We start from the raw sequence: 15,446 nt of genomic DNA on the forward strand, positions 1-15,446 counted from the left end.
TGAAGATTAAGCAAGGAATAAAATTTATAAAATGTGGCATATAAATTAAAAGATAGTGTAAAGTGCATGGGAGCATCAACTTTATCTTTCAATATAAAAACATTTTTTACTCTTATATCTCATTCATTTTGTATTATTTTTAATTTTGTATTATTTCTAATTATAATGTGAAATTTTTTTCAAAATGAGTGAATTAAAAAAGTATTAGTTTCTGTTCTAGTATCATGTATACCCCTTCACTTGAATTAAAAATGTGGATGCAACAACACAAATGTCCCTTATATTTGCACTAACAAGAAACTAACACCATTGAAAGATTAAATTCATGATTATGACTCCAAAATATATTATATACTATTAATTTCTAGTTATTTTAATCAACTCAGTTGAATTTCTTTACATGGTATTGAAGGCAAAATATACATTTATATATATATATATTAAGAAAAAATTGTCAAAAAGTACCTAATAAAAAAAGTTTTGCCAAAAAATACCTAATAAAACTTTTTCTTGTCCAAAGAGTTCCAAGTAACGTTTTCCTGCAATTGACCGTTAAATATAACGGTTGACTGGTCAAAATCGAAAATTCTTCTTCCTCATTTTTAATTTTTTTTCCAATCTAATTTCAATTTTGAGTAAAAAGTAGAGAAAGAAAATAGTGAAAAAATTGAATTGGAGAAAAATTAAACATGAGGAAGAAGAATTTTCGATATTGACCATTCAACCAATATATTTAAAGGTCAACTGAAGGAAAATGTTAAATGGTACTTTTTGGAAAAGAAAAAGTTTTATTAGGTATTTTTTGACAAAATTTTTTTTATTAGGTACTCTTTGAAAAAAAAAAATTATCGGGTGCTTTTTGACACTTTTTCTTATATATTTAATGCAATATTTTGGAATTTAACTCTCTTAACTTTTGATTGGCTTGGTTGAACCCAACTCATTATCTATTTGGGCAATTTAGTTTAGCTTTGGTCAATTTCAAAAATCACTTTAACTCTAAACATTTTCACTACTCTTTCCATTTATTCCATTTCATTGATGAATTTAATATATAATTAATTAAATTGAATTATATTCCATACGGTTTAATTAATTCAATTCTTTTAAATGGGATTTAATCTTGAAAGGCTATCTAAAATTGTTTGCTGTGGTTCTACGCAATGGTGGAACTCTGAAAAAAGAAAAAAGCGACTATATGTTGAGGGAACAAGGCATCTCTTTTATGTATTTATTTTATTTATTTATTTATTTATTTATTTTTGCATTCTGTAATGCTCATTCGTGTTTTTGTTTTATTCCTGCTTCAACCAACTTTATCCGTCCATTTCTCATTAATAACTACCACTATTTAGTATTTACCTTTACCTAACTTGAAAGAGTGTAGCTTGATATTTAATGATTTTTAGTCATGCTATTACATGATGATACTTAGTTTCTAGAAGCTTCTTAATTTAGACGCTAAAAAATGGCGTACTAAGTTTTGGTGACACACTTAAATTGAAAAAGAGTAATAGTTAACAAATTGGTTCTTTGATCGTTGGTGTGCAAGGCAATTGATACAAAGTACTCTTTTTTTTAAGTACTTTTTGTAGACATCCCTCTTTCGAATGGTTTGGTTGGCTAAAAATCTCTCTGATATCCCTATCAAAAGATGCCACCACCGTTGTGGGTGGTTGTTGTGACTCGCCCCTATTTGGATCATCCTCGTCTACATGTAAGGGTTTTGACATATATAACACACCTAGTGGAATTTAAGTTTGCCGGGCAATTACAGCTTGTAGGACACCTTGTCCACCTTGTCTAGGACCCTAAATGACCTCTCATACTTGCTTACCAGACCCTTGTGCACCATACGAAAAACCTTGAATTGTTGAGAGTAGCCTCAAAATGTTGTACGCAATAAAAGAATTGAGTCATGTCCATGATCTTGGCCCGATTCACCCTCTATATGTTCATCAATTTGGGAAGTAAACTAGTCGAGAAATGTAATTTAGAGTCTAGACCCAAGCATCTTGAATAGCTCCGTCCAAAATTTGTGTGATCCTTGAATCACAATCATTTATAATCTTCCAAGGAAGGCCCTCCTTGATAAAACAAGCTAGTTGTTGGTGACAAAGCTAGATGTTGCAAGCGTTAATTTTCGACATAAGGCATCAATGACTATTTTGTTTTGTCATGGCTTATACACCATCACATAGTCAAACTCGACTAAGAAATATGCCAACCAGGTTGCTTATGGCTTAGATTCTTCTAGTTTCGAAAGTAACTCTAGCCGCATCATCCATCTAGATGCCAAACTTGCTCTCTAGCATATAGCGCCTCTAGATTTGTAAGCAATGAATAATTGCGATCATCTCTTTGTCATGGACAATGTAACAAAGCTTGTGAAACTCAAATGCAACCGAATGACCGTCTTGCATCAGAATCCCATTGAGACTAAAGTTGGATGCATCGACATAAACCTTAAAGGTTTTAAGGTAAGTAATTAGGCAAGAACAAAGTTCCTTCGTGATGACCTTCTAAAGCACGTCAAACTCTTGATGGCAGGTCCAATCCCAACGCTACGACACCTTCTTGTTTAAGTCCATAAGTGGCGTCGCTTTTGCAAAACATCCAAAAATAAATCTCTGATAGTGATTGGCAATGCCAAGAAAATATCGCATCATCGACACATTTTTTAGTGCTTACCGATCATCAATGGGCTTCCTTTGATCATGTTCCATCATCATGTGGCCATCCTTGATACGAAGACCCAGGAACGACACTTCTTCCTGGGCAAATAAACACTTCTTTTTCACATACAACTCGTTTTGGTGCAAGACCATAAGAGTTCTCTAAATTAATCTAGACTACATAAGAAGTATATACATGATTTAAAATGACTCTAGACACAATCTAGAGTATTCTAGGCCAACGGCCACACTATGTTTTCTAAGGCAACTCCCAAGCCATTTTGAGTCATCTCGAACTTTACCAAGCCATGACAATGCCATGTTGATCCTTAGGTCCTTGAAACCCTTACGTATAATTTCATGGCAACAAACAGATATCATTTGCCCTCTTAACATTCAAATGTTCACTAGGGTAGGCATGGAAACCTCAATGGGTGGCAGTCACTTGGTATGCTCAATGGGCTTAAAAGATAAAGATTCAGCCAGACAGACTAATATTGAAGTCTTCATTTTAAGAATGCTAATGTTTAATAAGGAAGGCTAACTTCTGGTTTGGTTGATATTCAATCTTATAATCAATCTATACAACCGGAAAAAGAAGAGAGTAACAAACACCTTGAGATAGACTGATAAATTAGAATAAGTGTCGTGTTTCCTTAGAGTATCTTAGACAATGTGTTAATGAAGTGAGTAAATATGAGCAATTTTACAAGTGTTTGTGCAACAAAGGTGATACTTTAAATCTCTTATGAGAAAACATCCCAAAGCTTCAGTCCATCAACTTACATAACCTAACCCAATAAAAAGAATTTCGAAACTAGAGGGGTAGACTTAGACACTCCAAATCCTCTTTTGAAATGCCACAAAGACAAAATGTGCTTCGATTCTACAACATGGCAAGAGCTACAGAACAAAGAAAGCAGACAAATATTTCGCTATCTTACTCTGAGAACTATGCAGAGCGAAGTCGAGAATGTTGTTTAAGAGATCTCAAGAAACCTATTCAAATTGATTACTCACTTTGTATAGGTATTTTAGCAAGGATTAGCTACTTTCACTTGTCATTACAGATAATGGCACTGAAAGTGTTCGGTTCATCATGCCCGAGCCAGTTGGCAAACAAGCCCATCAAGTGCAATAGTCTGATCAAATGTACTAATTACAAGTCCTTTACAAGTTTCCGTCCCCACAAAGATATTTTCCCATTGACAATCAAATTCATCAATTTCCCTATTCTACACCTCCTCAAATTCAAGGGATCATAATCAAAATGTAAATGAAACGATACAGTTCCCAGATATCAGCAGCTATTTTGCTGATTACACATCTATAATCATCCCTATATTAGCACATTATTCATAGTTTGACAAGTATTAATACAATCTTATAAATACCATATGAATTCACTGCATATCATTTCTTCAGCACTCTGTCAACTACAATTAGCCATAGATATACTAATCATACACTAACGAAATATATATACTACTCATTCGCAATTTCTCATAAATCCATCACTAAATGAAAAACCTGTGTACTAGATAGGTTGTGTTCTTGTTAAAATTTGATATGCAACACATCATGGACAGCTACTCTATATAATTTTAGAGTACCAAAATATTACATGCTCCCTTCCATAAACCCAACCTCATCAAGGATATCCATTTCTTTCAACATGATGACATACAAAAATCACAAGCATCTACAACAACATTAAACTCCCACGCAATCTTACCCTTGTTAATAACACTAGCAAAGAAATTGATTCCGATAGACCTTTTGTAGCAAACTTCATGTGCTACTTCACATGAATGAGTACACCTAATTTAATGAGTTATTTTACTATTGTTCATTATAACCCGAAACCATATTCAACATTACATCTATAACACATAAAGGAAATAAGCTGAAAACAAAACTAACAACAAGAAAACATACCTCTCATAATCATCAATAGAGCACAAAACTGAGGAAACTAAAACTCAAACTTTTCATTCTATGGGCAATAACAACAACATCACGGTTACAATCTAGCCAAATAGTTCTTGCATCCAATATTTTCTAATTCATACACCCAAACTCAACATTAAAAACTGCAACCCCTCATATCTAATCACCAGCTTGAAGGCCAGTAACCATGAATTCCATAGCCAGTCTTCCAATTATCAAGATAAACAACCTTCTTAACAGCCCAAAACGAAATGATCAAAGCCAAAGCCATAACAATCCTCTGAAAAGTGAGATTCTTAATCTTAACAAGTCCATGAGTAAGGAACCCAAGAAGTAAACCAACAATAGTATACAAAAACCCAACAGCAAAACCCTCAGCACCCAATTGCATCCCAGAACCTTGGTAAAAAAACACCAATTGAGAAGGATCATTCCTATCATTTATAAACATTGGCATTTTCCTTATGATATTATGCATAGTCCCAGAAACACTAAAGAAGTAAACAAAAATTGCACCAAACAACCAGAACTTATAATCATGTAACAATGTCTGACCAGCAATAATCTTCTTGAAAGCAAACGGTGCCCATATCATCAAAACTATCAAAAAGAAGACAATTTGCTTACCAGAAAACATGGGTGGTCTTTGCAATGGACCAATAGTGAGTTTAGTCCTTGACTCGACAAATTCCGCCATTGAATCCGCGAGTCGAGAGAAATCACTTTGATCCATATGATCCGAGTTTTTCAAATTGTCAACATGGGGTTTAACGAGACGAATGTGGGGAAGAGAATTGACCCCAAAAAGGGAGAAAGATCGTTGAGAATCCTTGAATTCGATATCGAAAAAGAAGAGTTTTTGGGAGTTTTCATTGTTACGGTAAAACGAGGTAGCTAGAATGTTATATTCAGATTTGAGGGTAGGGAGTTGGAGTTCAGATTTGTCGTGGAGTTGAACAGCGTCAAAGAAGATGATAAAGGAGAAAGGGCGAGGACGAGGGAGGGAATTGATGCGGCCAAGGAGATGGTCCGTGAGACGGATTACGCCGGTTGAGGATTGAGATTGGAGGTGTTGGAGTTCGGAGATTAGGTCTGAGGTTGGGGAGGAGATTATGAAGGATGGGAATGTGAAGGTGATTGTGAGAAGGAGGAGGAAAATGGTGGTGAGGTGAGATGGAAAAGCCATTGTTGAGGAGCTTCAATTGGAGATCTGGATGGGGTTAGTAGTCTAGTAGATGGAGGTTTGGAAAAAAATAGATGGGTTTCGCGGAAGGTGGAGTATGCAACACGGTCGAAGTCGTGGATGTGGGTTGACTAAAGCCATTGTTTGGGTTTAAACCTTTAAATTCTACCCAAAATCTTATTAAAAACTAATTTATAATAGTAAAACAAGTCAAAATATAATAAGAATGACGAGTGTTAAAATACAGAGAGAACGAGGGACTTTGTCATAGAGACGGGAATAGTACTACAAGTTTTAGAGACAATAGTAATTTTTACTATCGGTTGACTACTTGGGAAAATATTTAGTACAATTAGATAGTGATTGTTGAATATTGTATATTTATTATAAAAAAGTGGCCAACGCTAATAAAAAAAAGAAAAAGCTGACCAGATTAGTCTTTTCATTTTAGTTTATTAGCTCACTACAAACCATTTACCAAACATTTTTTTGGCTTTTTAACCAACCAACAAGTTGATAGCCAAAAGTCAATAAATCAAAATGTCGGGTAAAAAAATCATTTATCAAACACGTACATAATTGGTAATTCATCAATGGTGAACTAAACAAAGCTAGAAATTAACACTAATAAAGTTTATGGAAATAAGCATGTCATAAAAGGCCTCTAAATGTTGGGTGTACATTTGCACTGATAAAGCTTATACTGAAATATAGGTCGAGCAGACTGCAAAATCATCTGCAATATCCGTTTCATGAACGTTCAAACATGACCAAAACCATCTTTTTTACTATGATTGATGGTCATTGGTTATAACAAAGAAAGATTTGGCTACAATAAGACTGCTTTCATCCAAATAAGAGTTTCAGATCAAAATTTTCCATTACCAGTTGTAATCAGCAGTATACAACTACTCATAGTACAATAAGCACAATACAGATTACTGCACTGGTATGCAGAATGCAAATAGAAGTAGTTCTTCATTTTCAGTCTCTGTTCTAGTATGAAAGCAGTATCCTAATTGCCTCAACCTCAACATCATCATCATCATCATCATCATCATCATCACCATCACCATCACCATCACCATCACCATCATACCCATATAGCCCTCTCATAGAAGCTATAATCAGGGTATGGAGAAGGTTGGAATACAGCAAACCATACCCTTATCAAAGGATATACGTAGTTGGGCTAGTTGGACCCTCGGCTCAACCTCATATGTGTTATCAAACACATTTACTTAAAAGAGTGAGACACGAGTATTACTTTCTCATCCACCATTCTACACTTTACATCATCATCATCATATCCGGTATATCCTCCTCATAGAACATTCTAGTGTTACCACTAAATACTTTTACTGTTTCACGCAACACAAAGACCTTCATTGATAACCTCGATCAGAAAATGAAATTCACTAAACAAATGGTCGAGCAAGGTCGAAAAGAAATACTCGTAAACCTGAAACTCAAAATTTCATAAAGATCTCAATCAGCAAGAACTCTCCTGGAAGAGCTTACAGAAGAATGAATCAATGAATATTAGGCATGATAGTCAACGCTTAACCAATGTAGCAACTAAACTACCTAGTTCAAGGCATCATTTAAAAACAGATATCAGGCTTTTGTAGGTTTTTGAACTTGGCTTGAGTCCCATTTTCAGCATATCATCATGAACTTGCATAGCTTTTCGCATTTCCTTAACTTGAGCCAATCCACTAATCATGACTAAAAAGCTCGCCCTATTCACTACATTATTCCTCCTCATGCACTTGAATATGCAGAGTGCATCATCAATTCTCTTTTCAGTAAGGAGTTGTCGAAGGAGTACGTTATAAGTTGTGACATCCCATCGTGTATCTGATTTTTCGACCTTATTGTGCAACAAAAGTGCCGAATCAACCTGACTTATAGAGCAGTAATGCTTTACCAATAAATGACAACAACCAGAATCGGGTAATATATCTTCTTGCAACATTACATTCAATAAAGCTTCGGCTACGCTCCATTCATCTTTCCCACCTAGCTTCATCATAAACTTGGAAATTCCCGAAACAGAAGGACAAAACCCTTTCATGATCAAACGAATCAATAATTGATTCACATTCTCCGATGGAGTACCATTACAAAGACATTCCGCCAATTCTTCATAACAAATCTTCTTCATCATAGCCTTCTCCTTTGTAATGATCTTATACATCCCAATTGCTTCATTTACTCTTCCTCCTCTACAAAATGCTCTCAACATAGCCTCGAACGTTGAAACTCCCAATTCAACTCCTTCAACTTGTGCTCTACTAAACAAAAACTCGGCTGCATACGACTTTCCCATATCACAAAACTTCCTGATAACATCATTATACTCCAAAAACAAGTTTTCAGGAAGCAACCTTGACTCTCTCATTGCACATGTAACTATTTCTATGACCTTTGTGTTCCCTAAATTACAGGCTGCATCAAGAATGGAGCCATAAGTCGAAAAACCCGGTTGGACATTTCTTTTGCACATCTCATTAACTTGATCAATTGCAGCCTCAAAATGTCTATTTCTACTATAACCATCAATAACTAAGTCAAAAATCACCAAATTACATACACCTAAATCCAATAACTTGACAATGTTCTCAAATTTCCCATTTTTACAAAAGATTCTAGCAATAACAGTCCAAGTATTCATATCTAAAAGAATCCCATTTCGAATCATTGAACCATACAAACAATAAGCCAATCTGAACTCACCAGCATGGTCTAAAACATCAAGAACAACATTCAAGCATCTAATTTTAGGCAAATAACCATATGATATAATTTTCTTATACACTTGTAAACCATCTAAATAAAAACCTTTTTGAGCATAGCATTCTATTATTGAGGAAAAAGCAATAGAGTGCAAGTCTGTACCTTTACAAGCTTGGCACATGGAAGAAACAATATGGGTTGGTGAATCCACCCCAATAAATGATTCCAAAAAGGGTTTACTTAAATGGGTTATTTGACCCGACCCAATTAAAATTTGGAAGATTTTACAGTTAATTTTGAGATCTGCTTGAAACCCAATAAGATTAGTTTTTCCCCAGTTGAAAAAATTGAGGGAAATTTGCGGGCTTTCCTGGGTTTTGTAGAGGATTTGAAGGAAAATTGATGGAGTTAGTGTATGAGAAAGATTAAGGGTTTTAAGAAGGGGTGCCCAATTGTGTCTTTGAAGAAGAATATTTGAGATTTGTGAAATGAGTTGGTTTTGTTGAGCTCGAACTCTCCAAGATAAAGAAATTGTTGACGAAGATGATGAATTTGAGGTGAATTTTTTGATGAAATGGTAGCAATGTCGGGTTTGAGTGGAAGGCATTTTCGTGAAAAGTTGAGTTGGTTAATGGCGAATTATAAGAAAAATTTTTTAAAAAAAATAAATAAAATTGACGGCTGTGGGATTTGAACCCACGCCCTTTCGGACCAGAGCCTAAATCTGGCGCCTTAGACCACTCGGCCAAACCGTCATCAGTTGGTGCTTATTCTACTCAAACTTTTTTGTTATCAAAAAAAATTGCTAATGATCAAGGCCCATATATTGAAATTAATGAAGACCCACAAATAAACAAATTTTTGAATAAGAAAACTTAATTCTCTTAAAACTAATTGGCAAAATAGACGGCTTTTTGTTCAAAGTCTCTCGTTTAGCTTAGCTCAATGTTAGCAACATCAAGCAATGCATTACTTAATCAAAAATGTCAATAAAATATTTGCTCATGTTAGTGATAGCAAGCAAATTAAAAGTTTAATCAAAAAGTTATAATTTTAAAATGAAGAAGATGATTTGTTTATCTCATTACTCACTTCATATCTTGTATATTGGATGAGAATAATGGATACCATACCAATGAGGCACGAGAATTTGATGTTTGGTATCTTGATTAAGGGATTGATAGAAGCAAAGAGGGAGTTATAACAGGCCCTTTGAACAAGGCGTTAAGTGCCTTAAACAAGGCAACGTGCAACAACAAATAGTAACATTCTGCTGCACTATGCTTGAACGAGCATGTTTATCAGGGGCCTACTGTACGCGTTTCTTCGTTTGATGTTTTTCTTGGTGGGCACGTATTGTACTATGTCTAGGATTATTCAACTGTTTTATCGGGCTATATAAAGGGCCTTAATAAGCTTTAAACATAGTGAGGTTAATACATAGGAAGAAAATAGGGTTAGAGAAGCTTGAGTGTCTTCATGTATTAGTGTGAGTATTTTCATTAAAGGTGAAAACTTTAAGCGTGAAGTGTTTGTTCAAGCCTTATGAGTTTTATTTCATTATAGTATTATTCAATCATTAATGAAATACATTTGAGGGAGAGATGTCCAAGACACAATTAAATCATTTTGTTGCTTTTTTATTGTACTCTATTTTTTTCATTGTTTTTCTTTTTTTTTTTAACTGTTAATGAACTCCTAATATCTTTCATTTCACCTATCACTTTCTTTTGTTTTTTTTTTTCAAGAAGTAACACAAAATCTTAATTATTATAAGTTGTTTACTACTTCCCACTTGTCATGCATGATGAAGTTAAACAATTAAATACAATATACCAAAGAAATGCACAAGCGATTTGATAAAAGCTTACAATTTTTTTAGTTGAATCAGTTGTTAAAACTGAATATTACATTAGTATCATGGTTAGATTTGAATCGTAGGTAAAATTGTAAGTCGGTAGAATTTTACAATTTTAATTGCAATAAAATTTATACATCCTAACTTTTAAAAATAATTATTAATTGTTTTTCCATTTCATTCTTAAAAATGAATGGATTAAATCTTTAATTCATAAACTTAAACTTTTGAGATGAATAATTATGACTAAATAGTAAATTTAGGTTTATTGTAGAATCTTACGATCCTACGATTCGGTTCTACTTCTCTAAACGATTCTAATACAATTCCGATTTTAACAACTTTGATTAGTATAGTTTGAAAATTGATTATAAAAAGCTTAAGTTAGTTGCTAAAGCTTATAAATATTCGCCATTTTCCTTTATACTTTGGTGGCTGTAATTCACAAAAGGTAAATATTGACACGGTAATTTCCAAAATTGTAAACTTTAAAACTATAATCAGTAAATTATTCTAAAAATATTATTTTATAAAAAATACTTTGAGCATGAAATGAGCGAGAAGAAGCATAAAATTTAACACAAATTCTTGTGAGAGACGGTCTTTTTGAAAGACCATCTCTAATTGGGCTGACTCATTATATATTTTTTAAAATATTGTAAGTAGGGATCAAGAATAATATAAGTAGACATTTAAGATATTTAAAATAGGCATTAAGGATACGGTAAGTAAGTATTAAGGATAATATAAGTAGGCATTAAGAATACGGTAGGTAAACATTAATCTTTAATGGGTTGGACTTGAGATACGTTTCTCAAAGAGACAGTCTCTCAAGAGACTAGTTGAAAATTTAAAGGTTGCTCTAAATCCCTAACTCCCAGCCCTAAGTCCTAACCCTAACTCAAATTGATCAAGTTTCAATTACTTCTGCTATCGAATAATTTTACCCAATTCTTAAACTTCGCAACCCTTTTTATTATATCGCCACCCTTTTTAATAAAATTACTAAAGTGCCCTTAAATCTAATTTAATTATAAAATCAACCATTGTTATTACAAAACTAAATTTATTAATAATAATTAAATTAAAATAAAATAATTTTAAAAAAGAAAATAATTTTTTAAAATCGAAAAATAAACCTAATCACACGTTTTGTGTTGAAATTTGATACATAATCACTCTTTTGGTCAAAACTTTTGATAGGAAAATCATATTACTTCAATATTTACAGCATTAGAATCTAGACTTCAAGATCTTTCCAATGATATATTACATGCCCAATCTCGATAATCGAGCGAAAAATGATGATCGTTTAATATTTGCTTGTGTTAAAATTTGATACATGTTCAATCTCTTGGGCATAAATTTTAATAGAAAAATCGTATTAATTCAAGGTTTGTAGCATTAGAAAGTAGACTTCAAGAGCTTTCCAATTCTGACAATTGAGCGAGAAATGACGATTGTTTAAAGTTTGCAGTGATTTCTAACATTTAGTCGCGCGCGACCGGACCGCGGTAGAGTCGTGTGTTTTACGCGACCATATTATTACTAAACTAAATTTATTAATAATAATTAAATTAAAATAAAAATTATTAATTTTAAAAAAGAAAATAATTTTTTCAAATCGGAAAATAAACCTAATCACATGTTTTGTGTTGAAATTTGATACATAATCACTCTTTTGGCTGAAACTTTTGATAGGGAAATCACATTAGTGCAATATTTGTAGCATTAGAGTCTAGACTTCAAGATCTTTCCAATGATATATTACATGCCCAATTCCGATAATTAAACGAAAATGATGATTGTTTAAAATTTGCTTGTGTTAAAATTTGATATATGTTCAATCTTTTAGGTATAAATGTTTATAGAAAAAAATTATTAATGCAAGGTTTTTATTATTATAAACTACACTTCAAGAGTTTTTGAACGACATATTATATGCCCAATTCTGACAATCGAACGAGAAATGACGACCGTTTAAAGTTTGCAGTGATTTTTAAACATTTAGTCGCGTGCGACCGGAACGTGGTATTGTCGCGTAAAACTCACAATCGGACCACGGTGGAGTCGCGTTTTACGCGACCATACCGCGGGCCGGTCACGCGTTTTACGCGATCATACCGCGGTCCGGTCAAGTGTGATTAGATGTTAAAAATCCTTGTAAACTTTAAATGGTCGTCATTTCTCGCTTAGTTGTTGGAATCGGGCATATAGTATATCGTTGGAAAGCTCCTAAAGTCTAGTTTTTAATGACGTAAACCTTGTATCAATACAATATTTCTATAAAAAGTTATGCCCAAAAGATTGAACATATATCAAATTTTAGTGCAAACAAACTTTAAACGATCATCATTTCTCGCTCGGTTATCGAAATTGAGTATAAAATATATCATTGGAAAGATCTTGAAGTTTAGGTTCTAAGCCGCAAACATTGATTATATGATTTTTCTATTTAAAGTTATAGCCAAAAGAGTGAACATGTATCAAATTTTAACACAATCATATTGATTTCGCAATCTATTGATGCTCATTTTCGTAGGCCATTGTAATTCGATTTTTAGTTTTAGCTTGTTTTAGTTCAATGAGTATTTGGAGAGAGTTTTTAGAGAGATGTTAGAGAATGAAGATTTGAAAAGTAACGAAAGGCAATCTTAAAAGTTTAACATATAAAGAGTGAGGACAAAATAAAAAAAATGACGAAATTTAATAATACTCTTATAATTTTTTAATTTTCTATAATTTCTAGGGTTCCGTTGTGTCGTTCAATTCAGTAAAAAAAACAAATAAAGACCCATAGCAAAAGCACAAACGTCATAATTTAATCCTACCAAGCTCTCAATGGTGTGCGACAAGTGTAAGCTCTTCTCTATTCTACATTCGTTTTGCTCAACTGCAAGTTATTTATTGTGAATCAAATCTCATTTTTTGTTTGATAAATTTTGTAGGTGAGAAGAAATTAGCGAAGGTGATTGTTCCAGATAAATGGAAAGCAGGTGCTAGTAACACCACTGAAAGCGGTGGTCGTAAGATCAATGAAAACAAACTTCTTTCCAAGAAAAACAGGTTTCTTTTTTTTTTTTTTTTTTGTTTTTTCTATTTACACTATTTGTAAATTAAAGTAATTCATGCTTGGAATTATTGTAGAATCAAATAGTAGATGCTGCAATGGTGATATTTGTTTGATTTTAAATTTAGGAACTTCACATTTTATTGAATGAATGTTTTTGATTGATTAGTTGAGGTTTTTGAGATTATTTTGTTAAAAGTTAATAATTTAGGGCTTGGAATTTTGTAAGAGTAGCTTTTCCTCCCTCTGTTATATCATTTGACCTTTAGTTTATGCTTGTAATAGCCACCAAAAGTTGATGGTTGATTTATTTATTACATGGGATATTGAGTAACTTCTTGGCCATTACTCAGAGATTTGTGATTCTTTGTGCAAGATGCTTGCGGCTTGAGTTGCTACTACTTCATTATTAGAGCATAAAAGAAATAGTTTAGTTAGAGCCATCATAAATCGTTGGAAATGGATCTAAGGTAAATTATGTCCAATTTTAATATTTTATACAGTAATAGCTGGGGAACAATGTCATAACTTGAGTTATAAGTGTGATGATATTTTTGTATACTCAACTACAGCTAAATCATGGTAATTTTAGTTTCCTTAAGAATTATTTTTCAAATTTAGTATGCAAAGGTGCTGTCAGAAATGTCATATTTTGAAGCTGGAGCTTTGAGATTTTAGAAGTATTAAAGTATGAGTAGATGTTCTGGAGGAAAATTTTCTCAGAGGTTTGATATTACTAGTTTCAAGTGGGGGCTAATACTTCCATGAAAAGTGTCTTAATAATGTCAAATTCCCTTGGCTATGCTTCATATGGCCAGCGTTATAACAGTCTTCTGTGCCTGCACATCATCTTCCCCTGGATACTAGATGAAATTCAGTCTCTACATTGCATTTGGAAGCTTGCAGTAATGGTGATGCTGTTGATTTAATTTGCCTTATTTTCTAATATAGATATCACAACCAATCACTTTCGCTTGCAATAGGCTTGTGATGTATTGATTACATTCTTTTTCTCCCCTACTATGCATTCTGCGTTAAAATTTAAAATATATTTTCTATTTTTGCAGATGGACTCCTTATGGAAACACGAAATGCACCATCTGCAAGCAGCAAGTGCACCAGGATGCCAAATATTGTCATACTTGTGCATATAGCAAAGGTGTGTTTGCTCTGTATTAATGTGCACTTCTATACCCTCTTCAAAAAAGCCTCACTCATTTGGGTTTTTTAAAATTGTTTGACAATCTTTTTCTGGTGACGACTATGTTTTATTGTTGCAAGGAATTGTTCTTATTTATAAGTGCTGTTCGTTTCCAGGTGTATGTGCAATGTGCGGAAAACAGGTGCTGGATACCAAGTTTTACAAGCAAAGTAATGTATAATGCTAATTGGATTTATCCTGGAACGATAGTTTCAATCCCAGACCATATATTTCCTGATTCGGATCTTTGTTCTGTCATCTCTGTTAATTTGAGCTTTGATGGAGAAAACTGTATGTGTATATGTACTATTAACTAGGTTTGTGTTATGTGAACGTTGGTTGAGGATAACATTCCAGATCTGAAAATATTAGTTTTTGAAATTGGAATAATATGACTCAAGAGATCTCACTGACATATTCACTTCTCAGTTTAATCAATTGTAGTACAAAAGGATATCTGGTATTTGCATATAAATGATGTTGAATACTTCTATATGTTTGTTAATCGATTAGTGCCTGTTGATGTAATGCTGAATTCATCAAAGACAATGATGAGCGAGATTTTCTCCAAGCAGTTTTTGAATTTTATTTGTCCTAATAAGATTTTAAAAAATAGTTGGTTTTATTCTTGTAAATTGTAAACAAACATGAATGGCTTGTTAAAATAATGTTTAATAAACTAATATAGCAACTTTGTAATGCAAACTTATTTATTTCGTGATAAAAGTTTTAGTTGAGTTTGTTTTGTAGTTGCACAAGAGTATCAATAT

General features: G+C 33.1%; 3 protein-coding genes and 1 non-coding gene across 4 annotated transcripts; 1 reads left to right on the top strand and 3 right to left on the bottom strand.

The window, feature by feature from the left end:
* Positions 1 to 870: 870 nt before the first annotated feature.
* Positions 871 to 5,948, bottom strand: LOC130814643 (probable dolichyl-diphosphooligosaccharide--protein glycosyltransferase subunit 3B). Its single transcript, XM_057680773.1, has one exon. The coding sequence runs from the start codon at positions 5,809 to 5,811 to the stop codon at positions 4,789 to 4,791; it is 1,023 nt and encodes a 340-aa protein (XP_057536756.1). The 5' UTR covers positions 5,812 to 5,948; the 3' UTR covers positions 871 to 4,788.
* Positions 5,949 to 6,188: 240 nt separating this feature from the next.
* Positions 6,189 to 9,175, bottom strand: LOC130814642 (pentatricopeptide repeat-containing protein At4g21170). Its single transcript, XM_057680772.1, has 2 exons — positions 7,396 to 9,175; positions 6,189 to 7,270 (listed from the first exon to the last, which is right to left on the bottom strand). Exon 1 carries the CDS (start codon positions 9,152 to 9,154, stop codon positions 7,409 to 7,411), a length of 1,746 nt encoding a protein of 581 aa, XP_057536755.1. The 5' UTR covers positions 9,155 to 9,175; the 3' UTR covers positions 6,189 to 7,270; positions 7,396 to 7,408.
* Positions 9,176 to 9,222: 47 nt separating this feature from the next.
* Positions 9,223 to 9,302, bottom strand: TRNAL-UAG (transfer RNA leucine (anticodon UAG)). The gene has a single exon. It is a non-coding gene; the product is annotated as a tRNA-Leu (tRNA).
* Positions 9,303 to 13,168: 3,866 nt separating this feature from the next.
* LOC130814646 (uncharacterized) lies at positions 13,169 to 15,123 on the top strand. The gene is made up of 4 exons (XM_057680776.1): positions 13,169 to 13,262; positions 13,354 to 13,471; positions 14,543 to 14,634; positions 14,793 to 15,123. Exons 1-4 carry the CDS (start codon positions 13,247 to 13,249, stop codon positions 14,855 to 14,857), a joined length of 291 nt encoding a protein of 96 aa, XP_057536759.1. The 5' UTR covers positions 13,169 to 13,246; the 3' UTR covers positions 14,858 to 15,123.
* Positions 15,124 to 15,446: the final 323 nt, after the last annotated feature.

The sequence above is a fragment of the Amaranthus tricolor genome, chromosome 6 (assembly GCF_026212465.1).
Source record: "Amaranthus tricolor cultivar Red isolate AtriRed21 chromosome 6, ASM2621246v1, whole genome shotgun sequence".
Taxonomy (NCBI): Eukaryota; Viridiplantae; Streptophyta; class Magnoliopsida; order Caryophyllales; family Amaranthaceae; genus Amaranthus; species Amaranthus tricolor.